Source organism: Xiphophorus maculatus, chromosome 13, assembly GCF_002775205.1.
Source record: "Xiphophorus maculatus strain JP 163 A chromosome 13, X_maculatus-5.0-male, whole genome shotgun sequence".
NCBI lineage: Eukaryota > Metazoa > Chordata > Actinopteri > Cyprinodontiformes > Poeciliidae > Xiphophorus > Xiphophorus maculatus.
Genome location: NC_036455.1, coordinates 23,661,041 through 23,687,562, shown reverse-complemented (window position 1 = coordinate 23,687,562; position 26,522 = coordinate 23,661,041). Strand labels below are relative to the sequence as shown.

Sequence of the window (26,522 nt, the reverse complement as noted above, 5' to 3'; positions counted from 1 at the left end):
TCCAACTGGCTGACAACCTTGTGCATGTCTGAAAACCAGTAAGTGACCTCCAACCCATTTGGCCACCAACAACTCTACCAACTATTCTCCCTCAGGTCCTCTACTTACATCAAAGATCTCAGAAGAAAATGTAAATTAACTCTCAGCATTAAAAGACCAGGAAAGCTACAGGAGCTGATGATAATGCTGCCAACTTGGAACTACTCTTCATTCTGCTTCACTTTGATCACCCAGGATATACCAGAATCCAACCAAGCCAATTTCAGCTTGGTCTTAAATTGAATACCACCAACCCAGGTATCCTCCACCAAAAGCCCAACCATCTCACAGGAGCAGCTTCTTACCATCACTGGGTCACAAGCTTCCTAACTGGCCACCAGAAGAAAGCTTGTAGCTTCTTGCTGCTTGAGAAACCCACCCTCAGCAAACTCCTGAGTTTCACCACTGTCACTTTTCTGATCAAGAACAACCTGAATGTAGACAGAAGGTGGATTGACAGGTCCACTGTTCCACTCAGAAGCACCTGGACATTGACTTGCTCAAGTGTAGTGATGACTATGGATTTCCAGAGAACACTTTTTCTTTGGCCACCAAGAACTTCTGGTTCTTAGGAAATGCCCTTTTCTCTTGACATGAGCTGTTCTTCACACTTGCACTGTTTGAAGGTTCAGACTGTACTTCTTGTGGCAACTGAAGGGCAAATTGCGATGGAACCTGTCATCTACACATCCTTTATTTCATCTATCCTAAGCACATTCATCATAGTGCCTATGATGGATAAAGATTATCCATCATAGACTACAATGAAGTACAATGAAGAGTCAGATCTGCAGAGACAATCAGTACTGTCATCCCTCCATCTAGAATTAACAGGGGTCAAGGGCAGATAACATATCTGCAGATGCCACACATGCTTGACTCGACATGCTTGACATGTTTAGACTTTTACCTTCAAGTTGGGGCTACAGAGCACCATTTGCAAAAATGTTTTTTTGCCAAACATTTTTGGTTTAGGTCATCTCTCTGGTCAACACAAAGAATACCTTACAGCCTATCATTTACAACCTCTCCTTCTGTTCACTGATCGGCCAGGTTGAAACTACCAGAATCCATGTCAACAGGAGAAAGCTCGGACTGAGTTGTGAATCAAGGGGAAGAGCATAGGAAAGCAATAGCCAGAGTAGCCCACTGGCACTCTTCTCTCAGTTGCGTCAGATGACTGTTCACACTGGGCCAGGTTCTGCCAGAGGGGTCTTCAAGTTAAAATGATTTTTACTTTCCAATGATTCCGCATCTAATTCTAGGAGAAGAGATTGCTCCAAAGTCAGTGACATCATAGTCAGCTGCAGTTTTCTCTCAAATGGTAAACAATTTCGGTACGTATGTGAGTAAATTGCTTTAGTAAAAGCAAATAAAATTTGTACATCCATTTTAAGGTTAAGGCCCTTGCCACCCACCTTTGAGAACAGTTTATGCAGGTTTTCTCCTAATATTAATCAGAACACCAAGTACAGAATACATCAGCACAGTATTAAAAAAAAATAAAAATAATGCAAACCACTAAAACCAAACTACAGCCTATGCTAACTTAGACTTAGACTGACTTTATTGTCATTTTGCATGCACAGGGTGTATACACATAAAAGCTGACAAAACACTCTTGTCCCAAAGTCTTGAATCTGGTCCTTGGACTCTTCATTGCAGTGATGGTGGTCAGCCAAATGAGTAGTGTCCTTTGAAAAGTTGTGTTCTCAAAGGACACTACTTCTCCTTGCTTGTATTTCAGGAAACAGTAACTGCTCTAAAGTTACACAAATGAACAGATCATGCCTTTTGAATTATTTTCAAACTGGGAAAGAAAAAATAATAGTTTGGTGTGAAAAAATCTTATACAGCACTACCCATTTACAGAAGGAAAATGGGAAAAAGTGTGGCTTAGATTGGCAAATAACTTGCCAAGCTAAAACTGGTCAATTGTGGTCACAAGTCATGTAATCACTGACTCACCAACTGCTAAGATTAATCAATTCTTTGGTAGGATTTTTGCACAATTGTGCTGATAAATTCTGAAATTAATCAGCTGTGAATGGGTTATCAAAATTTGTTCAAACATCACAACTAAAGAAAATCAATAGAAAACAGAATATAGTATACAAGAAAAAAAAATACAGTCACCATTCAAGGGACACTCTGCCAAGAGTTACTAAACTGCAAAATTCATTAAATGGGTCTATATGAAAAAGGATTGAAAGATTAGCATTTTCCTCTGTCTGAACCACAGCAGATTTATTTTTGTTTTCTGAATTTACTAATGAAGTGTACAAGTAATTTGCCAGAGTCCCCCTTAGAAATTATGACCTCAAATGACAAGACTCACAGATGAGCAAATGCACAATAGCAGGCCTGTGACACTTAAAAATCAGTTTTGAAACTTATTTTTCTGATCCCCCCCAAAAAAGGAACAGATGACACTGAACATCATGACTAACATTACCAATTAGACAACTGATCAAGATAACAAATCTATTAATAAAAGATCAGACATAACATTTGCAATGCATATATTCTTTTACTACAATCATTTTTTAGTTTGTTTTTTCACAAAAACCACACTTCATCCAAATGGTCAAGATTCAAGGATTTCCATCAATGAACACATTTGTTTTGACCAGAAGATCAACACAAAATCAACTTTCACATCCATGTTTTCTCAACATAATATTGTGATTTTTGTCTAGCTCTACACAACTGTCATTTACAACAGCAGTTTTTGAGTTGAGGCAAATCCAAATGTTCAGTTGTGACCAAATTCCCTTTTAGGTTTGCCATTGCCGTTTAGTTCTTCAGTGGTGCTTAGTCCAAATGGTAATAGCCCAGTGTTGAGTTGATGCGCACGATTCTTCTCGTTTCCTCCCTTGTCCTGGTCCGTGTGTGCGTCTCATGCTTCAGTTGGTCAACACCGGCCTCCTTTCAGCTCCTCTATTCCCAGAACTCTCACCTACGATCAATTTTCAACACAACACTACAAGTCAACAACCTACAATAAACTCCAGTAATCTTTGGATCAGATACAATAATTTACAGGAGAGAGCGTCGGGTGCAGTTATAGTGCACAGAGTCAAATGTTGTGCTTCTGTTCCCTAGCAAACCCTTAGAAAATCTTGCCGAGTCGGAAGTATACACACAGATTTATGCATACTTCCGACCGCCAACAAATTGCAACAATTTGCAATTTGTTGCAAATTGGTGGGGACGCTTTGTGAGGAACAGCCGGGCGGGTGAGTTTGGGGGCAGTAGTTCACCCTGGAAGGCCTTTTTTTGTGCTAAGAACAAGGCCAAAACTTAAATGTGAATGTCATGCAGTCTTACTCAGTAACTTAGTATATGCATTCTGATGAGGCTTGTAAGATTAATAGTACTTATAGAAAATAAAAACCTTTTACAAGGTATTAAACATACTAAGAGATGTAAAGACGTCGAAACATCAGCCATCTAATTAATCTGTACACAGTCTTCAAAGTAGCCGTTAATCCAAATGTATCCATAATCCAAAGTTTGGATACATGAAACATAATTACTATTTTGATTATTGTTAAAATTATGAATAAGTAATGCTGCTTCACAACCTTTTTTCCACTTTAGGCCAATCAGTGACATTTCTTAATTTCACATTTTGTATCGTAGTAGGTCAATTTTTTATTACTTCATCTTTAGATCACCCATGGGAGTAAAGTCAACTTCACCATATTTGACAAATGTTAGATTAGGAAATGGCATTCTTGCCAAGAACTGTTTTAAGTTTAACAGCAACCAGCCACAATATTAAACTCCTGTGAGATTAAATGATCTGCAAACTAGAACAAAATTCTTTAAAAACTCAACTCTTTGGTGTTCTTGTGGACTAAAGGCAAAATTAGAGCTCTGCGGGCTGCAGACACCAGAAAAAACTATTAGCCTTCCCTTCAAAGCTCTCTCACTTCTTCCAGGCAAATGAAGAGTAAATAAGCAGGAGGGAATATTTGATCTTGTCCAACATGCCCTGTCAGTAGGACAAAGAACTTGTCACTATCCATGCAACTTCAATGTTGCTGAGAGGAACAATAAAAAGTGGCAAAAGGGCTCAATTGGTATTTGAACCAACCAATCTTCCAAAGAGCACATCATATGGCAGAATCTGCAACCAAAGAGATTCTTTTACATTCTTAACTCAACATACTAGACTTGCTTTTGGAGGCATAAGTCGTACAGAATGTAAGGCAAGTGGTTTAATGCTGTGGCTGATCAGAGGGCAGTTCATCTTTTTCACTGACTGGCTTAGCAAATTTGTTCCATGTTGCAAACCCAGAAAATCTATGATCCATAAACGTTTTATAGAGCCCTTATTTGCAAATAAGGGCATGAATGACTTGATTTACAGACAGAACTCCAACATACATTTGCTATGCCGCCTCACCCACCATAATACTTTGCATAATCATCTCCAGAGGTTCCACTACAGAAACAGCCTTCTTTATCAGTCTGCTGAGCCTTTTTAAGTCCCTGGCTCTGATGCTGCTTCAGTCCCATAAACTGTGGTCCATTTGTCAGGTAGTCATAGATCCAGGCGACTGTTGAGGCCTCCACCTGTGTCTTCTGGAGTTTCTCAAAGTGCAGATCAGGCTGAATTGTATTACATGCACTAGATAAATCAAAAATCATGATCCTCACAGTGCTGCCTGCTTTGTCCAGATGACAGTGGGTTTGTTGAAGTAGGTGTATGACGACATCTTCAACTCCAACTCCATGGTTTTAAGCAAACTGCAGTGGGTCTTGATATGAGCTTGTCTGCTTATTCAGGTGGGCCAACAGGACTTTCTCCAAGATCCTCATGATGTGGGATGTCAGGGCAACAGGCCTATAGTCGTTGATGACTGATGGGTGAGTTTTCTTTGGTACTGGAACCAGGCAGAATGTCTTCCACAACAGTGGAACCTTCTCTTGGGTCAGGCTAAGGTTGAAGAGATGTTGCAGAATCCCACAGAGCTGCTGTGCACAGGCCTTCAAAACTCTGGGGCTGACACCATCTGGACCTGCAGCCATTTTCCGGTTTAGTCTCTCCAGCTGCCTCTTCACCAGACTTCTAGATACAGAAAAGTGGGAGGGGGAGGCAAAGGGAGCAGCAGCATCTCCTGATTTGGATGAAGACAAACTTGTGGAAGCAGAAGAGTCCATGACTGAGGTGGAAGATGGGACATCTGAGGTTTGACAGGAAAGAAGTGGGTCAGAGGAAGGTGAGATGTCTGTATGGATGAGGACAATGATGAGCTTGTTCCTGAGCTGAACTTGTTGAAAAATGTGTCCAGCTCATTTGCTCTGTTCAGGCTTCCATCTATCTGATTCTCCTATTGTTTGAAGCCTTTAATCTTCATCCCTGACCACACATCTCTGATATTGTTCCTCTGCAGTTTATTCTCCAGCTTCTTCATGTACTTCTCCTGGCTGCCTCTAATCTTGACTTTGAGCTACTTCTGTATACTCCTCAATAGCTCCTGGGCTCATTCCCTAAAGGCTCTTTTTTCTTGCTTAAAAGTTTCTTTAAGTCACTGGTGATCCAGGGTTTGTTATTTGGGAACCATTTCACTGTTCCAGTGGGGATGGTGCTGTCCACACAGAAGTATAGAGTCAGTCACACACTCAGTCATGACACTGATGTCATCGCTATGTGGCTGGCAGAGAGTAGTCCAGTTAGATGCTTCAAAACAAGCCTGGAGGGGCCCTTCTGCTTCCTGTGACTGTTTCCTAACAGCAATCTTCCTAACAGGCAGCCTCTTCACCAGAAGTGAAGCAAGAGTTCAATGTCTGGACTGCAGAGACAACACTTCACAGTAACATGTCCTGGGTAACACCGCCTGTCATTCACAAACACTGCTAATCCACCTCCCTTCTTTTTCCTGCTGCTCTTAAAGCTCTGTCTGCTTGTACAGTCATTAAGCCTGGCAGAGAGACTGTGCAGGGACAGTCCTGCTGCCATGTCTCCGTAAAACACATAATACTGCGTTCCTTATACTCTTGCTGAGTCCTTGTCAGGGCTTGAAGTTGATCAATTCATTTTGACGTTGCTATGGCGCCTTGACAACGGCAGCCTGTCCCAAACTGTGAGCATTTGATTGTTTTTACCATTATTGAATTTTTGTAGTAATTTTTATATTAATTTTAGAACTAAACATGACAGTTCGCCGGTCTGGACTATTTCTTCTTATGAACTTTTTAAAAGGGACTATTTACCTTTACGTTGAGCAGCCATGCCAGACTCCCATGCTAGTATTATTATGAAAGTACAGAGGTACTCCAACATGCTGCCACCCTCAGCAGCTCAATTCTAGAGTTCCCCCAGCCTCTGCCCTGCATTCGTTTTCCATGTACAAAATTTAGAGCAGTTCTTTTGTCTGTTTGCGTTTTTTGACCAGCAGACTGTAACTCAATGCATTCTCTCCTTCCCAACAAGCAAGTAGTAAGTCCAAGACTAATTTTGGGGATTTCCATCTTGGTGATTCTTTTTGATTACGCATCCCCCCTACCCCCCAAGAAAAAAATCTTTCAATATATTATGCTGCCAACTATGTATTCCAATACATCATCTTGGACAACTTTACCACTTGTTATCCCAAAGGACAGAAGTTTAATTTTGTAGTTCTTGCAATAAACCTCAACAAATGTTGATATATCACCCCTCCCCCCCAATTTTGTCTTGTTGTACATCTTTTGAAGTTACCATTGTGGACAAAATCTGTGTGATAACAGATCAGGTTTAGACTCTGGAAAAAGACAAAGAGCAAAGCTTTACTTCGTCTGCAGACGGAGAACAACACAGCAGCGAGCTGCTCCGAGTTCTGACTTGGAGCTGCAAGCCCTCACAATATATAGAACTCATGACACACAATGTGGTCACTCCAGTTTCAGTTGAACAATTTTCATGCAGGTCAGAAACCACAGGGTGGGGAGAGTGCAACCTCGTCCTCACTGGAGGGTCAGTTAACTCCTTGGATGATAAACATCTTGTTTAAATGTGTGAGTCTCCAAGAATCAGGTTTGCTATTGGAACAATTTTGCATAACAAGAACATTGTCAGACCAGAATACCCAGCAGGTGCATTAATTTCTCAAAACTCTGAGTTGATGACATTCTATAGAGAAACTTGTAAGCCTCAGGGCTTATTCCATCACACTATAATTATCTAAACTATCTGTTCTTATCCATTAAATACTGGCACCTTGCTGTGGTATGTTTGGTGAGGCATTGTCGCCATCAGCCTGCTGCAGTTGCTGCAGGAAACCCTCTGACTGGTTCTGCAGAAACTCTCTAGCCTACATACTCCAACAGATTGATCAATACTAATGTGGTTAAACGAGTAAAAGAATTAAATAAAATTAAGAGAAATAAAACAATTTTTACTTCACACCATCAGTGTAGATCCTTAAACACAACATAAAAACCTCAACATTGCACATCAATTGTGGAAAAAAACCCCCCAAAAAAGTAGCAAAGAAAATGTTACAAAAACAATGCGCAGATACAAACAGAAAGTCAAACGTTCCCCAAGTTAAGTCAACCTAACAACCAGTTTTATTTGTATAAAACAAGTATGCCAGCTTAAATAGAAAACAGATGACCAGAAAATATTAACATGCAACCCTTTACTTTTTGTAAAAAAAAGTTCAGTAGTTTTTTTCCACCTCTAAGAGCTAATCAATCAATAACATTTTATTTGTATAGCACATTTCAGCAGCAAGGCATTTCAAAGTGCTTTACATCATAACAAACACAGAAACACAAAGTCAGCTAAACATAATCTGTGTTCACACTGCAGCCTGAAGTGACCCAATTCCGATTTTTTTTATAATGCAACCTGTATTTGATCTTTTCATGACAGTGTGAACAACACAGGTCGGATTCTTTTCAAATGCGACACAGAACACTTGGGTATCCAATGCACATCAGATTCAAATGCCACCTAACTTCCAGGTCACATTCATCCAACTTGAACGTCACCGACACTCGACAAATGTCAGTATTCTGCGTCGTGATGCGCGCCAGCGGTTAGAAAAACCAACAATCGTGACGGATTATAATGAGGATTAAGTTGTTAATATGCTTTCTCCGGTTGGATAACAACTTCAAATATATAGTCTATGCTCCACCTTTAACATCCATGTTTACTTCCGCAAACACTGACCGCTTGTTTTTATGGCGGTTGGCAGAACACTGACCTTATTGCACATGGGGGACACTTTCAGGTTGTTTGCCCGTTCACACCGCGGAACATACACAGGTCGCATTTATTTGGGAATGTAAACGGCTACGGCAAAAAAATCTGATTTGACAAAAAAAAAAACGAAAAAAAATTGGAATTGGGTCACTTCAAGATGCAATGTGAACGCAGCCAAATGTCTCATAATGGCAAAGGATTTTTTTTTATGTGCAGTTTCCAAACAACCAAGACATTAGTGCTTTTGAAAAGGTTTAGAAATAAGAATGCCTTCACCTCGTCTTTGAGCTGTCAGCTGATTTGACCTTATTGCCTTTACAAACCAATCATGATCAACAGAATTTGGCTTTGGTGGCATTTTTAACCAAAATACCACAAATTCTCCATCAGATTGAGGTCTGGGCTTTGACCTCAGTCTTGGATGTTCTCCAGAACATCCAAGTTGTTTTTTCCATAACTTCTCTTTTCTTTGTGTAGCTTTAGCTGGACGCTTCAGGGTGTTGTCTTGATTAAAAATTAATATTCTCTTATGTCATAGATCTCTTGCAGAGGGGACCAAGCAATTTCTTCCTCTTTTTCAGGTCATATGCTTCTTCAGCCCAGGTTGTGCAACGACCCTGGAGACTCAGTTCCCCTTCCTGTTTGCAGCATCTTGTCTGACGGGAAAAAAGACCAAAGAACTTTCTTGACCATGGAGTCTCTTTGGCAAACTCTATTCAAGTCTTCACATGAGTTTTCTTCAACAGTGGATTGCTTCTCACTCAAAGTTTTGACCGGTGACAATCCCAGGGAACAGTTGCCTGCAGAGTTTCTCCCATCTCAGCCATCGAAGCTTGAAACTCCTTCACCATAAGATGTCCTCTTTCACTGGTCTCCTTCTTGTAGTCACTCAGGTTGTGAGGACTTTAGGCTACATATTCCCTCCATTTTGTGATTAATTAAACTGAACTCCCAGGGATGTTAAGTGCCTTATATCCATCCTCTGGCTTGTACTTTTCAATAACCTTTTCTCTGATTTGCTTGGAGTGTTTTTTTTTTTGTCTTCATACTGAAATGGTAGCCATGAATATTCAACAGATGAATGGACCTTCCAGACAATCACTCATAATCTACAGTTCACTCATTGTGAGATGACTAGCACCAATTGACTGGATCTCTGTTGAGTTAGGTCAACACTCTAGAGGTGGTGAATATTTGTGCAGTAAATTTAACATTTTTTTTATTGATCATGATTAATTTTTAAAAGCAAAAAGGGTAAAGCATCCAAGCTAACGTATTAGCTATGTTAGACAAGGAATAGGCAAAATCTAATTGGCAGGAGGAAAGCACCATTCAAGCACAGACAACCTACAAGAGTAGCATTCAGTTTGTATTGTATTGTATTTTCCACAAAGCACAATTGTTTGGTTGGTCCAATAACAGCCAGGGGGTAAGAAGCAGTACACCTGCCTGCACAATGGTTAGGCGTGCAATACTTCACATATATTAAAAAAATTATAGCCAAAACCCACTTCCCTTCCAATTTCTGCAAAACCCCAAACATGGTAGAGTTTTGCAATGGGAAACATACCAGAAAATATATTGGAAGTTTCCCCAACTCTGCCAAAACCGTTAGCTAAAAATGTGACTGTAATGTCCAATTCCAATCCCCAAGAGCAAATCTAATCTTCTGTAAGAGGCTGTATTTTCAGGACAGTAGTCATCATTAAGTTGACAAAACATGTACACTATGTATATAAAGAAATATATACATAGTATAGAGAGCGAAAAGTAGCTGTTAACACACTTGGTGTGAATATAAAAGCTCTACTTCCACCAACTACTCTTGTCTCCTCTTACCCCCTGCCTGGGTTAAGGATGTCAGAGGAATGAGTATGCATAGGGTTAGTCAGTGCCAGAAATGCACCCCTCCTCCAATCACTCAGCTCCTTCCTGTTTGAAATGCTTTACACACACACGTACACCCCCACACACTTGATCTTTTTTTTTTTTTAAAGAAAAATATTTTTTTCCATTAACCAAACAGAAAAATAAGGCAATACAAAAAGTCTTCCCACCTCCAGTTTCTCCTTCTTGATCGAGAGACGAGTAGATGACAATAGTAACGGCTCATATTTCAAACGGTGACTTGAGAGTACTGACAAATAATTCACAATATGCTTATGTTAACTGAAAAAATAAAATAAAACAAAAATTCTCTAGTTCCATTTTCTTTTCCAAGGAAATTAATGGGTGTACAGACATATTAATGGATGAAACTGCTAAACAAGAGGCTGATAAACTCTGGATATACTCTTACAAACTCTACCTAATTTTTCTAGATATGGGTAGATGAATATTTGTAACATAAATGTCAGTCTAACCAGTACAGTACGACAAAGATAAATTGGGGAAATGGCTTGGCTATATTTAGTAGAAGACACAGCTGTAGCCTACATTTAATCAAAGATGAACCTTGAGTTTATTTACAGCAAGGAACCAAGAAACCACAGATTCAGATGTGTAAAGTAAGCTTTGGAAAACCTACTGCCAACTTGTGTTAAGACAATTTATCTTTCCATTTAAAAAGAGCCTATATTGTTTTATTTTTAAATCACAACCACATAGTCTCATCTACAATTTCATGTTTAAAACTCCACTCAGACTTTGCTGGTTCCGTTCAGTCTTGCAGAAAGGAACCGGATATGGGTTGTGAAAGGATAACATTAACATTTTCCGTTAACAGCTAAAGCGAAAGAAACTTGATCCTGGGTTCATCATAACTGCGTGTTTTAGACCGACAACCAAACCAAGGAATAACAGTTGCACATGGCTGAGGTCACTTCCTGTATCACATTTATTGAACCGCGCCTCTTATAAAAAAAACAAAGCTTGTGCTTTGTTTTTTGTTTTTTTTACTTGTAGGTTAAACGCTTCACGCATTGTTTTTCGTTGTAGATGTAATTACTAATATTGATTATTTCAAAGCTCATTTCCAAAATATGACGATTACATATATCGATAGAAGCAGTTATTTCAGGAGGGTTTTGTGTGTGTGTGTGTGTGTGTGTGTGTGTGTGTGTGTGTTTTTTAAAGGAAGTGGAATCAAACGGGGCAGAGAAGAGGCTTTCACTGACTCAACAAATAGAAACAACCACCCCTTTGTAGGCGGGCTACAGATGTAACTAATATTGATTTCAAAGCTCATTTCGAAAATATAAAAACTGTCATATATTCCCAACATGACGATATTTATAGTCATGTTGGGAATAGTGTGAAAACTATGTTATATTATACGTTATGCCTCCTTTTACTCGTTTTCTCCCCAATTGCGATCAAAAAAAAAAAAAAACTAACAAGAGAAGCACAAATACTGTGATTTATCTAACGTCAGTGTATTTTGATCCGGTTAAACCATGACTCGTTCCGAAAAGCGCGCTCTTGGCCTGATAATAGATGTTAACCGCCGCCATGCGGATCACTGGCGAACGAAAAGGTTGAAAGTTTTTACGGTCTTGAACGAAGTCACCCACCTGGCAATAAAGGCTGCACTCCATGGTCGAGCAAGCAACTCGCGTTGTGGACAAACCTAAACAGTCATGGCGCACTTTCCAGAATGAGTTTGCAGGAATTCACCACTAGCGTCAACTTTCCCAGCAGAAAGGAATCTCCTTGCAGTTCCCATCCAGATGATGTGTGACTGTCCCCGTTCTGGTGTTTATTTAACGCCCAGGGTTATATTTAAGCGCTCTGACTTGTGACTCCTCCCGCTTCCAGCGGACCTCTATGGAACCTCACTAGTGCCATAAAATTCAATCGCTTCGAGCAGGACGGGAGGAACGAGTTTATCATTGGGGGGTGGCGACATATCAATCAATCAATCAAATTTTATTTGTATAGCACATTTCAGCAGCAAGACATTTCAAAGTGCTTTACATCATTACAAACACAGAAACCACAATGCAACATAGAATCAACAATCAAAACACAGCATTAAGTCAAGTTCCATCAATAAATTTGTAATTGATTACGTTTCAAATACAATTCTAAACAGGTCGGTTTTTAGTCGAGATTTAAAAGAAGTCAGTGTTTCAGCTGTTTTACAGTTTTCTGGAAGTTTGTTCCAAATTTGTGGTGCATAGATGCTGAAAGCTGCTTCTCCTCGTTTGGTTCTGGTTCTGGGGGATGCAGAGCAGAACCAGAACCGGAAGACCTGAGAGGTCTGGAAGGTTGATACAACAACAGCAGATCTTTAATGTGTTGTGGTGCTAAGCCGTTCAGTGATTTGTAAACTAACAACAGTATTTTAAAGTCTATTCTTTGAGTTACAGGGAATATCGTAAACATATTGTAAACCTGACAGAAATGTCATAAACAATGGTGTCATCAGCACGTCGGTTAGTAATGCATTACTCTAATCTGACCCCTTGTTTTAGTAACCAGTAATCTAACACATTACTATTAAAGTTATGTGTGATACTATATTTGTCATTTTTATGTAGTAAAGACATTTATTATTGCTTTCGTCTTTTTCCTTGGGGAGTAACATCACACACGTAAAGAATGGAGGGAAAAGAGAGATGCACATTTTCTAGCTGATGGAGGAATTTTTTAATTGAGTAATCAAGTTACTTTTTCAAAGTAACTATGCCACCCCTGGTAATAAATTAACTACGCTATATATTACATATGTGTGTCAAGTTCAATCTGCAAATCCAACACTTTTGAATGCATTCAACATCTCCACCCAACTGCCACACACTTCACAAGGAATCAAGCGCTCCCGTCCCTTTCATTGCTCAAGCTCAGCAGCCAAATCTGCAAGGTAACCTGGTCTCTCTACAGACAAAGACCCTCAACTGAAAGCTTTCTCAAAGACACCACTGGTAGGAAATTGACATTATTCACAGTTTACATGATTCAGACTGAATTCAGAAGACCAAAATAGACTTGTTGTTTGATGCAATGTTTTTCATGTACTTGGACACAGATTAGTTGCACTGCTTAGAATATAGTTTATTTATTCATTCACTGTTAACTTACAAGTAAATTATTAAATTATTAATTGAGAAATTACTTAAAGTTAAAATGAACTCATTGTTGTCTGTAATTAACATTTCTCCTACCGGTTTGTAGGTTTTCAGCCTACTTTGTGACAACTCATGTGACCGCATGTTGGCCACTCTGAGACTGCTCATGTGACCACATGTTAATTCATATGCTGCCGATGAGCCTCATCTAAAGAAGAGAAAAGAAAAGATGATTAAACGTGTCACTGAGATGAGTTGTTCCTGCGTCTCTTTGGAGGAAGAAAGCTTTTTTCCAAGTTTGGGCAAAAGCTGCGGTGGCTTAAGAGAGTAAAAAACTTGACATCCCTTTTCTAGCACTGCCAGGGGATATGTTTTATTTTGGGCATTTTCTTTTGGCAAACTGCCCAAGAAACATAATCTTCCACTTCCTCTTGAACAAAATGGCTTGAGTCTTTAACCAGCAAAATGCCTGACATTCCAGGACTGAACACTTTATCATTTGCCTCACAACTAGCAAGCTAAATACTCCGGTAGCACACACAAGCTAGCTACCAGATTGTGATATAGTAAAAAAAAAAAAACAACTCACAGGATAAAACTCATCAGTTTTAAACTCAGTAAAGTAGTTTGACCAACACAAGTAAAATCTAAAAAACAAGTTTTGTTCTTCTAGAACAACTCTCTACATCAGTGCAACAGCTTGCCCTACAAATATAATTAGAAATTATACTTTTCACATCTAACAGACACCTTAGCTCTCACTTTCCAGCTCTGCATTCGATAACTTACCAAACATGAGCCCCGGCTTTCAAAGGGTTGGAAAACACTGATGCCAAAAAGCCTAAAGGTTTTTATTCTCCTGTCATTTTCAGTCACAAACATTTAAATATCTACTGTTGTGTGTTACTGTCTCTCTTTCACTCTGACTCTCTGCGTCCTGATGACCCTGCAAGGATTCATGTATTTACAACAGACACTACAGTAAAGCACAGAATGTGAACTCACTAAAGATAACTAAAGATTTACTCATATCACTAGGATTATTTAACATACTATAACCGATTTGATCATTCCCAGGAGTCGATTTACTGGAATCCTTCAATGCTTTATTTAATTCTAACAAAGAAAACTTCATATTAATAAAATCCTTGCAATCTTCATCATTATGAAATAATTCAATATTTCTCTGTAATGTTATTTCACGTCCTCTTTTTTCTTTATTATTTAGACTCTCTGTACTATGAATCTTTGCAAAAACTTTAACTAATCACTCAGCTTTATTTTTATTATTTATTATAATATTTCCATTATCTTTTATTACTGTGAATAAATATTATTTTGAACTTCCAGACATTTTTTTAATAGTATTCCAAACCCTGTCTAAAGCTGTATTTTTCCCCAAAGAATCATTTCCTCCAATAATCCCTTTTATCATTTCATATAGTTTTTCTAACTTCTGCCTGTTTTCTTTTATAATTAATTAGATTTAGGAAACAAATAATTTTCTTAAGTGTTTTAAAAGCCTTATTCTGCTGTTTAATTGCTGTTGAACATTCTGGTGTCCACCAAGGAACTATTTTCTTTTTTTTAATACCACTACTTCTAGGAATAAATATTTTGGCTGTATTAATAATACATTGATTAATTTCTGAATTTAATTCATTTATCGGTTTATTTGTATCTACATATTTCATATTAACCTCACTCATCACTTTAAAACTATCCCAGTTTGCTTTTCCCTAATTTCCACCTCCTCTCAATTTCTACCTGGTCTTCTTCTGTGTCTATTCCTGTCCTGACAAAAATTGGATAATGATCACTCCCCATCGTGTTTTCTTTAAACACTCTCCATCTGCAACTATCAGCAAAAGATTGAGAAACTAAGGTCAGATCAATAGCCTATTCCTTACTTCTTACCAAGTCCACCCAAGTGCCTTCCCCGTTATTTAATATTACCAATTCTTTTTATTCAATCTCTTCTAAAATTCCTCCATTAGAATCATCTTGATCTCCCCATAAAGTGCTATGTGCATTGAAGTCCCCACACCAAACTATTTTCCCTCTCCAGGGCTCTAGGATTGTTTCATGCTTTAACTTTTCTAATTGTTTGCAAGGATTGTAATAATCTATTATTTTAATATTCGCATCATTTGTCCAAATTTCTACAACAATAATTTCTAAATCTGATATTATTTGGAGCTGAATAAATTGAATGTTTTCCTTTAAACACTATTGCGCAGCTGTAAGAGCGGAAATACTTTTTATGGAGTTGCTTTTTTGCGGAGGAAATCTGGCGCCGTTAAAGGTCAATCTAACTTAACCTCCCAGCTTTTCCTTGCGTGCGAAGCACGAAGTTGGACCAAAATGTGAGTGGGAAGTAAGCTGTTTGGATGTGTTGAGACGTTTCCTCCAGACACGCACCATACATGCACGCACACACAAACTACGGACACAAAGATTCTACACAAAAGCCTTTTGTTTTATATGGAAACTTTCTGTAGAAACGAAACTTAACTTTAGTTAATTTAGAGCATCGGATGACCACTGGGAGGACCTTTAGTGACGTGACACATCAGCAGACCAGGAGGCGGACCTTAGGATATAAGCAATGTGTCTTCCGTGTTTGAGCAGATGCTGTATAATTTCGGTTATATTCACTCCACAACAAACTAGCCTGTGAGGGTAAGAGTCTCTCTTTTCCAGCGCTAAAAAAGAATAAAATAAGTAAAGTCTGATTATTTGTGTCGGCTGATTTCCTGCATGTGTGGTCACATGGTTCCGGTCCGTCAGTGAACTCATTCGATCACAGTGTGTACTGGAGTTTCTTTGGGAATCTTCTGACCTATTGACCCCGAACATCTGCTCCGTTTCAAAAGTGGTAAACAAGCCACTCCATCACTCATATGTTATCCTTATCAGTCTAAACAGCTTTCCTCCCATCACATTTCGGTCCAATTTTATGCTTTGCAAGCAAGAAAAGGGAAGGGAAGGGAGTTCCAAGTTATTCAGGTCAAACTGACCTTTAACGACGCCAGATTTCCTCAGTAAAAAACAACTCCATAAAGAGTATTTCCGCTTCTTCAGATTGACCCAGTCCATTTGACACAATATAGTTCTTTTAGGTTAAAACATATCTTAGTGCGAACCCACCAAACAACATAATTTTTAACTATTAATATAATCATATTCCTCTACAGATCCAGTAGGTGCAATTTAAAGGTTCATCCTCGCAACTTCTGGTTACCATGCTCGTCGATTATCAGCTCTCCAGATCTACAGCAGGCCATCTGTGTGCGCACATGTGACCACTTGTGAGGGAATTAAAGTATGAAAAGCAATTAGTGATAGTTAATCACTAAGCAGAATATTACATAATATACAATGTAGCATATTTAAATAGAATGTTTTAATACCTCTAGTTTTAAACAGAGGTAATAAAACTAGAGGTCTGTATCAGGAAGACAATCAGCTTTCTGATACTAACCTCAGGAAGCTAAGGTATGTCTCAGCTTCCATGGGTGTGTGCGTGTGGCAGGGCTGAGCCCCAGGCCCTGAAAGAAAGGGATTTCCCCAGCCCCTGCCATCTGTGTGTGTGTGTGTGTGTGTCCAGGACATAAGGGCTGGGGGTCAGCGGTGACCCCCTGCCCTCTGCGTCCAGGTGTGCGTGTGTGTCGAGGCATAAGGCTGGACAGATACCTCTTACACCCCTTTAAAAGGAGGCAGCATATTTCAAGAATCACAGCTCTGCAGAACTTCTACTATGAACACTAAACTGTAATGACGGTTTGAGCCATGTTTCTTGAATGCATATTACATCTGGTTTTGTATTTAGATTATTATTGAAACCTTTAAATTCCTGACCATTTGCTGTTAGACTGCGAGCGTTTCATTGTAATATTAGAATTATGTGACGATTTGAGAAGCCTCGGCTTCAGATGATCCTTCACCATGTCTAAGTTCATCACGGATTTTTTCCCCAAGATAAAATCTTTGACATTAAAAAAACTTTGTAGTTGCCTTTACTATGATTTTTATTTTTTCAGTTTTAGTTCTTGCTTGTTCTGAGCAATTTATGATATATGCAAGAAAAGGAGTCAATTTTTCCAATGTACTATTACACTGACTATTGTCTGCAATTCTTTTCCTTTCATAATTTGTTTTTGGATCATTAACATTATTCTTTATTTCTCTCCCTGCTTCAGCATAAGTAATTCTCTTATCACTTTTAACTTTTTGAATTTCAGCTGCCTCTTTTCTTACCATGCACCCTGCATATGCTGCAGTATGACTTCATCCAGTTACAACATTTAACAGGATTAGTTGTCCGTCTGTTTTCACCCTCCAAGTCTCTTACGTGCGAAGAATCTGCCTGCCTGCTCTGCCCATTCCCAGCCATCATTTAACTCCATCTGGACCTTTGGCTCACATTACCCCCACCAAACTCCACACGGGTTTCAGGACAACCTTCCCCCACAGTTCACCAGAATCGTCATACGAGTAAGCAGTTTCTATTTGCATCTAGATCAACTCACCTCTGACCACCAATAACACAGCTCTGTTCCAGGTGCCGCCGTTTGTGGATCACTTCCATTATCCTGAGACGCTACGTGGACCTGTCAATTGTGTTTGATCTTTTGTTAATAAATCCCTTTTCCTAGACTTGGACTTGTTGAGTCTGCATGTGGGTCAAAAGATTAGAGCCGATCATGTCATTATAACCATTAGCCTTAGTGTGGAAATAATGAAAACAAATATTGAAACATTAAACAAAATCAACCTGACATCAGTCCTCACCTGTTCTCCTTTCTAGTTCTATAATAACTAATATAATTTTTATATCTTCAAACCCTGAAGCTCCACTTGGCTCTCCTAAGTCTCCCCTGACCTGCTGTTTTCATAATAAAATAGCTTAGTTTATTTAAAAATTAAATGCATATTTCAATAAACTAATTGAAGACCTCACCAGAGCTTCTTCAGTCTCTTCACTTTTCTTCAACAGCATCACCATTCTAGCACCGCCATTCTCCTGAATATGTAACATAATATAATATACATGTTAAGTGGTCGAGCATGATCAGGTGTTATGTAACAATTGACATTACGCTTTAAAAAATCAAAAAGGCTCATTTTGCTGCAGTTTCAGTTTCCTTGTGATTAAATACAACATTGTGGCTGGAGTAGCAAAGTTTTTAGACAAAGTTAGCAGTGAAATATTGGACATGTGACTATTCCAGAATTAAAACGACTTAACCAAAAAGATTTGGTTATTTATACGAAAGTAAACTGACAACAAGATGGTATAAACAAGCAATATTCATGCCAACATTCCCAACAGACCAAGTTACCTTATTCACTTCTGATGACATTTTATACTCTAACGGATTCATAAGAAAAACAATGACGAAAATATGGTTACTTTTAATATGAGATTTATTATAATCACTGTAGTCTTCATAACTCGAACAGGGAGTATCCGTGACCGGAAAAGAAATGTCAAACTGCAAAAACACACAAATCTTTGTGATAATAAGACATTTTCATGTCAAAGCCACATGCCCAATTCTTAATGTGTAAATAACCTTTTAGGTGTTTAGCATAGCACTCTTTACTGCTTAAATTCTGGGGGGGGGGGGGTTCTCAGACATCTGACAAGAAGAAATCATACCATCTTTCTGACTTCATTCTACTATAATGCATGCAATTTTCAGTTTTCTTGAATAAATAGTTTTTGGTGTCTGCACTTTGTAAATGGTGGATTGACATGTTTTCATCCCTTGTCTCGTTCATAGAGTTTAGCCTAATCAAGAAGTCTTAACAAAACAAAAAAAAACTTTTAGGAGACATACCTTTGTTGCTTTAGCAGGAAATCAGTAAATAAATCGTGAGGCACTTTACAAAGTCATGCTTACTTATCCAAGGAAAAGGCAGAGTTTTGACTATGGCTAAAGACATTTTTTTTGATAACACTTTAAATCCTGGACCCAATGGTGGAGTGGGGCACTTTTATATGTCGCAGTTATATCCTGAGAGAGAACAAAGCTTGTTTCTTTTACAGACAAACAACACACACATGACTGTGAAGCACATGACCATCACATTTGCATACATGGAGCGCTACAATATTTACTCTGAAAGCTAAAAGCAATTCAATTTGAGGAGCCCCTACTCTGCAGATCACTTGATTCTTGACTGACATTGTGAAACAAGAAATGCAGGCATAGATGACAAACAGTCAACCAGCTTTCTCAATAGCCATAATTTAGTTTGCTGGCTTATTGATTTTTTTAACAGACCTTAAGGGTTGGGGTTAAAGGAGTTTTATCTGATATATCTTCCTCCTGCTCTCCCCTGTGATCTTTCACCGCTTTTATTCAAAGTATTCACTTATTAGTTAAAGTAATGGGAAGCACAACCTAAAGTTTACTGATTATTCTATAATTGCGCCTGCTTCATGACTCATTTCTGAACATCAATGTCTAAAAAAAAAAAGAAATAAATGATTTCACAAATTAGTATTAGTATACAACATATTATACACCATAAGCCGTGACTGTAGAGCCTTTTACCTCAAAAGGTGGAAGTAAAAGGCATGCAACACACACTGAACTTATTTTTTGTAAGTGAAACAATGACAAATGTTTTAAAACAGCACTTCAGACTGTTTAGTTTGGTCATGTTAATATTGATTCTGCTATTTTTGGCTCTGCATTAATCCCAAATATGGTTCCCTTCTCTTCAAACAAAAGCAAACTGTTTTTAAAGGCAAACTATTTTCTATCTGCTTTATATCTTTTTTTACAAATTTCTTATTTGATAAAACGGTATAAACTGTGCTACTTGTTGAGGCAGACATTTTTTTTTAACTCCAAACAGGGGCCCCTCATATGACATATAAGGACATGTATTCTTATCGGCAATGCTCAACAGCTCAGAGCGCTGCAGAGTTTTATCATAGTTTGTGGACACATTGTGCTGCTGCAGCCGGCAGTCAAGGTCAGTCAATAGATAATGCTGGTATGGAGCACCGACATTCCTGGGAAGCACAAAATTAGAACCACAGTCTCTCCTCCCTGCATCTCTCAAGTATATTATCCAGTCTTAAATGACCGCCATGCAATCTTCTCATCACACTGACCCAGCTAATAAATGTCCAGAAGAGAAATCAACCCACTCGCATCTCCTTAATCAGAACGAACAAGTAAAATTTTTACATTTTGACGGAAAACATTTTCAAGTGCTTCATAACTGAACCTAGAAATTGATTTTCCTCTTTAGTATGTGTTTACTCTGTACTTCAGTTCTTAAGTAAAATGAAGGGCACTTTAGAGAATGTATTCAACCAAACAAACAGTTTTGGTCCACCAAGCTGAGTTTTAGTCAGAAAGCATCTTTTTTTACTTAACAGTCTGATAAAAAATAAAATAAAATCGACGCTATAAATCACATTAAGAAATGCTGTCCATGTGAATACACATGCAAGTTTTGAGAAATATCTGAGATTTGGCAACGTCTGATAATAAATTAAAGGAGATTTGAGAAATGTTGTGCTTGTTGAACAGCAGTCATCAGCTTTGTTCAATATGTTTTTTAATTGAAAGCACCATTATAAAATATGCACAACATAAAAAAGGGAAAGACAATAGTTTTTGTCTTTTTTTTTCTTTTTTTTTCTTTTTGCTTGTTTCATCTTATTCGTCCACCTCCTTGATGATGGGAATTCCTGGAATAAAAAGAGAAAGTGGCTGATCACATACAGTTGAAACTACGAGTTTAGATACGTGTTATAAAAAGACAAACAACTTTTTTTGTTCGCTGTGTAATGCCCACAAATCTGGTTAAACCTCAGGTACAATTTTCATCTGTTCAAACAGTTAATTTAAAAGTAAAAACACCATCACTCTATTCGGGGAAAGATTCTGTGTGTTTTGGTGTGTAATGTGCACATTTACTCCACACAAAAAAACAAAAACGAGACATTGTAAAGATGCTGGTTCATTGTTCTCCTTGCCAACATAGACTGAAATGTCACTTAATCCATTTATTCAAAAGCAACATAAAATGCCATATTGGAGGCAGTAAATGCACTGTGTGAAAAAAGAAATAAATTTGGGAACATCTTAGTTTCACCATGGCCTGATGAAACTAAAACGGAAGTGTTTCGTCATCATGTCCATTGTGAGATTCAGAAGTAAAAGAGGGAAGTTTACAAGCATGAGTTGTCTCTGTCAGCACAGATTTCTGACTAAATACTAAATACATAGAGGCATCATACGGAGATCAAGGTCTTGAGCTAAGGGAGACTAAAGGTGGGAAGTATGCACGTGGGAGAAATATGCTAAAAGACGGAGATGTTGAGGAACGCCAGATGTGGTAATGTGTTTGTATGTTCTCATGATCTATATAAAAGGCTGTGCTTTGAGATCTACAGAAACAGTTCTATGATTCAGCCGAGGTTCCTCTTGAGTCAGATGTCGTGATATGGGCTGAAGTTTAAAATAATATCCTTCGCTGTTCATCTGAAGCTGTGTCTGCAGATCCTTTTACCTCAAAGCAACCCCACACCAGCACTTTGAAGACGACTGACAACTATTCATGACGCCTGCTAACATAATCCCAAATGTGAGGCACAGCGGTGGCAGCATCATGCTGTCTGAGTGTTTCGATGTCGCATTGGCGACTGTCAAAATAAGCAGCCTATATCTTCCTAAGTGTTGAAATCGCTTAAGTAAAATATATAAATCAATGAGGGGAAAGTGCTCATGTATATAAGGTTGTGTTCTGGTTGGCACTTCAAATATTATTCTTTATTATATAATCATTGTAGTAAGTAGATGATGAAGCTAAAGATGACTTTTGTTCTAACTGTTAGGACAATGATAACTTCTATAATGAGTAATGAACAATTGAAAATACTGAAATGTATGTGGCATAGTTTTTAAAATAATTTCAGAAACATGCAAGCTCGTTAATCTCACCGTCTAGTTTCTTTAGATTTGGAAGCCTTTTGGAGGCTTCGTCCATCCAGCTTCCCTCCGTGGCATGTTTCTCCTGCAGCGGGTTTCCATTAAAAACCAGATCCACCAAGCTGGGCAGGTCAGCAAGCCTCACAAACTCTGCTACATAACAGAGAGAAAGCAACACATTTAACACTGAATGCATAAGGTGAGTTTAAAAGGAAATCCCTCAAATAATAATTTCACTAACATGGATTAAGACCAATTACCTAAAGAGACCGACACAGAAAGTTTTGGTAATGTAAAAAAAAAGAAATCAGTCTTGATGAGTGCAGCATACCCCATTCTTTAACAAGGTTGTTGGACATGTAGAGGACTTTCAGTTTATGCAAGGAGCTGATGCCTTTCAGTTTGTCTACTAAATTATAGGAAATCCATAACTCCACCAAAGTGTCTCCAACACTCTCCTGCAAATGCACACGTTAAGAAAATGAACAAAACAAGCTCAGTTGCTGGTGAAACCAAAAATATTCTGCTGGGAGAAAAATAAAAGACACAAACTTTATGACACCAGAAAATTTACTTATTTAGTGTTAATTCAGGATTGTAAGTAACTTACCAACCCTACAAGACTTTTTATGTTATTTCTGCTTAATGAAAGTATCTTCAAGTTCTCTAAAATGACATAAACAATAAATTAGCTCAAGTTTTCATTTGTTGGACAGAACAGCGCCTCTGAGTTAAATGAATCTAGCAGGAAGTACTCACTGAGGGCGTTGAGATTGGCTATTTTCTCAATAGCGTTTGTGGCCAGAGACAGCTTCCTAAGCAGAGCATGGGACAAAAAAATATTAAGGTGTGTGAAGGATGAACTCAATAATATCTGATTCACCGTCAAAGAGTATTTTGTTTCACATGTCATAGTGCACTCAAGTCAATAAACGCACTTACTATCGTTTTGGGGATTGATAAAACTGAATTAAATAGCTGTTCAAATTGTGCTGCTGTAAAAGAAATTAATAGTAATCAACTAAGTAAAATCATCCTATTGGAAGTGTGAGTGAGCACATGTAGCAGATCGATACAGTCCTGGACAGGCATGGTGGGAGCTTCACCGTTTTTACAATAACCTTGAGTATAACAATATAATTTGACTGTATCACGCATGTCCACGAAAATTTAAAGCATAGAGAACAAAAATGTGTTTTCAATTTGCAAGCAACACAGATGTAACAAGACAATTTTTGGTTATTATTTACTCTGGCTTCCTGCACAGACAGCGCACACTTTTCCAAATAGACTAACCTTATGTAGTTTCTCACAAAAACGATGTCATTGTATTTATGGCTGGAAATATTTCTAAACAGGCTGCTGTAGTCTTTCTGTCAAGCGAGGATACTTTTTACTCCATAAAAGTATCTCGTACTTTTATGGAGTACCAGATGCTCCATAAAAACAGGACTTACTCGCAGAGGCCCAATGCATTGAGAGAGTTATCCATCTTCTCTATAGGGGGAATCAGACCGTACAGTTTAACTTCTTTAGCCTCATTTGCTTTCTCCCCGTTCTTCTCTTCCTGCATACACAAAATATTCAAAACAGCAATTCAATCAACACATGTCCACCTAAAACAAGTACAACAATTGTTGTGTTTCTTTTGCTAGGCTCTGTCCCCCACTTACCCATTTGTTTAAAGCTTCTTTCAAGGTGGTTGCCTTGGCCTGCAGACATGACATTAAACATTATACAGTAGGCGAGGCTGTTATTAAATGATGATAGACTAGAATAGGAAAAGGTAACCAGGGCCAGCTAGCAACATCACAATATAAACACTTATATCTAAACCCCAACATTTTAAACATGCTGGATCACAACCATTATTAATGCCGGTTGTTCATCCCGACACACAACAGAAAATTGTATTTGACGTCGTTCAGGAAACTAAACACACACAATAAACCAGACTTTATTGAACTGATGTTAGCCAGCTATCAGCTTCTCCTAAATGTAGTTTACAGCCAAACCGGTGTGCATCAGCTGGAAGAGGCTGCATGACCGTCTCTATGGTAACACGTATTAACAGTAATAAATAACCAAACAGCGAGTAAAATAAGCTGAAACTACAGGGACTTACCATGTTGACCGCTGATGTCTGCTTTAGGGCTAACAGCTGCCAGTAGGCTCTGGTTACTATGGCACCCACAAGCTGCGCCTGCGCACTGTGTTCACTTCAAAATTTTTGGAGCATTTTTTATTTTATTTTATTTTTTTTATCTACACAAAGTAGATTAGTAAAGAAATAACTTGTTAGTATAAATAAACAATTTAGCAAAAAATAAAATAAAATAATAATTATTAATAAATGAAATATATTTTAAAACGAAATTAAATTAAATTAACCCTCCTCTTATGATCGTTTCTGAAGTACAGCAATAATGTTCCGGGGTCAGTTTGACCCGGGGAGTGTTTTAAAAAATACTCCAAAACATTTTTGTACCTGATTGTTAACTCCAATGTTAACCATTTCAATCAATATTTGTGCAATGACGTTTTTTTTTTTTTTTTTTTTTTTTTTCACAAATAAAGGATCAATGATGACAACTTACTCATTTACTCATTTGGACATAAAAAAATGTCCAAATGAGTTTTTTATGTCCACTGAAAAAACCTACAAACACACAAAAAAAACGATAATTATCCTTGAAATTGATATTTTGTCATTCGTTTTATATTACATTTTGAATTTTTTTTTTTTCAATGGGTGATCTTTATAATTGAACTTGAGACACATATTATGTTTTGGGTCAAATTGACCCACTGATTAAAATCAAGACAAATGAGTCATGCAGAGAATATTTATGTTTTCCCACACATCTGCTGAGTGTCCACTCAGTGTGGGTAGAGTTTGCCCACAGGAACAGAAAATGTTCCCATCAAACATAATATGAACACCTGCTTTCTTGCAGGTTTCTAGTGAAGTAAAGAGAATAGTGAGAAAGTGGGCTTGTGTGTTTCTGCGTGTGCATGTATGTGTGTGGTGTGGTATGTTTGTATCTGTGTGGTGAAATATGTGTCATAGTTGCAAGGAAACAAATAGAATTGGACATTTTTGGACCTATTTTACCCTTCAAATTGACTGCCGGGTCAAATTGAACCGTACGGTATCTATGTAATATGTAGACACAGGGGGTGGCACAAATGTGTAAAATGAACAATTTTCAATTTATATGTAGAGTGTGCCTATTAAGACAAATAGGAAAAGTTTCATGCAAAAAAATACTTCCAACTATTTAAAAAAATATATTTAAGCTTCAAACAGTCAGTTTGACCCGCAAATTAACAGGAGGGTTAAATGAAATGAAATGAAATTTAAGGAAAGCTGGAGAAAGCAGTGATAAGGACTGTGGTAATGTGCGTCACACATAAAGCAGAATTTCAAATAAACAGTTGCACATTCTTCAATATCACATTCTTGCTCTGGTGAACTCTGCAGTAGCTGCGATACTTTGGTCAGTGTGTCCATTTATCCGAGAAAGAAGATAGTAAGAGGAAATATTTATCAGTTTACCATAAACTGTAGAATAGATTTCAACTTGCACAAGGACCTTCTCTGTTTGTTTCACACCAGCATTGCGTCTACTCATGTCCGACCAGAAAAGGATGCAATCTTTTTAGTTACACACAATTTTTATAAAAACAAAATCAATAGGTTTTACTGCAGTGGTTTGGCAAAAAACATGGTTTAGATCCAGGGTTCTTATGAATGGTGGTTTCCTCCACTTTCACCTTCTTCTTTTCCTTTAATCATTACAGGCCAGTAATGATTCACCGGACAACTGCAAAAAAATGTCAGTCCTGCTTATCTCACATGTTCACAGCCTTTCTTTTCCCTCAAATCAATCCTCTTTTCCTGATGTTACTCAGGAGTTAGATAGTGATAAACAACTCTTTGATTGGGGAATTGGAGGTGGAAAGCAGGCAGCTTTTTAATCTATTGTCTACGTCTGTGCTAACTCGTTACTTTGTGGGTTTAATTAATTTGATCTTTGTTGTTCTAAGGCTCTTTCACTAGAAATAAGAAATATATTGTTACTATAGCAAGAAGCATATAGTAACAATAAAAACATAAAACGTCACAAGAGGAGGTCCTTTTACACATTTTGAGGTATGAACACCTAAAGTAATAGCCACACCAAAAGTTAAGACACTGAGAACAAACTGAAATTCCTGTTTTCTCAAGAGACCTATCCTCTCTGTTGAAAGAGGGGGTTGCATTTACAATGTCTGTTGCAACCTAGATAAAAGAAGAAACAG

At 38.0% G+C, this 26,522-nt stretch overlaps 2 protein-coding genes and 1 long non-coding RNA gene across 5 annotated transcripts in view; 1 reads left to right on the top strand and 2 right to left on the bottom strand.

The window, feature by feature from the left end:
• The window catches only part of LOC111610575, a 44,865-nt gene extending 32,902 nt beyond the window's left edge, over window positions 1-11,963 (bottom strand). For all 3 annotated transcript variants that reach the window (XM_023345208.1, XM_023345210.1, XM_023345209.1), the window contains exon 1: window positions 11,758-11,963. In XM_023345208.1, coding sequence (XP_023200976.1) covers window positions 11,758-11,781 — 24 coding nt within the window. In that variant the 5' untranslated portion in view covers window positions 11,782-11,963. The remainder of the gene's footprint in view (window positions 1-11,757) is intronic.
• A 5,643-nt stretch (window positions 11,964-17,606) lies between these two features.
• LOC111610660 lies at window positions 17,607-17,913 on the top strand. Its single transcript, XR_002753754.1, has 2 exons — window positions 17,607-17,751; window positions 17,819-17,913. It is a non-coding gene; the product is annotated as an uncharacterized LOC111610660 (long non-coding RNA).
• Window positions 17,914-20,913: 3,000 nt separating this feature from the next.
• dnal1 (dynein axonemal light chain 1) lies at window positions 20,914-24,389 on the bottom strand. The gene is made up of 8 exons (XM_014476098.2): window positions 24,343-24,389; window positions 23,891-23,929; window positions 23,675-23,784; window positions 22,977-23,032; window positions 22,828-22,883; window positions 22,549-22,675; window positions 22,230-22,370; window positions 20,914-20,974 (listed from the first exon to the last, which is right to left on the bottom strand). Exons 1-8 carry the CDS (start codon window positions 24,343-24,345, stop codon window positions 20,943-20,945), a joined length of 564 nt encoding a protein of 187 aa, XP_014331584.2. The 5' UTR covers window positions 24,346-24,389; the 3' UTR covers window positions 20,914-20,942.
• Window positions 24,390-26,522: the final 2,133 nt, after the last annotated feature.

Bases quoted from the DNA above. Each gene is read 5' to 3' on its own strand.
- dnal1 (XM_014476098.2), bottom strand. The intron at 23,785-23,890 runs GTAAGTGGGGGA...TTGTGTATGCAG, and splicing joins AAGAAGCTTTAAACAAATGG to GAAGAGAAGAACGGGGAGAA. The intron at 23,033-23,674 runs GTAAGTCCTGTT...TGCTCTGCTTAG, and splicing joins AATGCATTGGGCCTCTGCGA to GAAGCTGTCTCTGGCCACAA.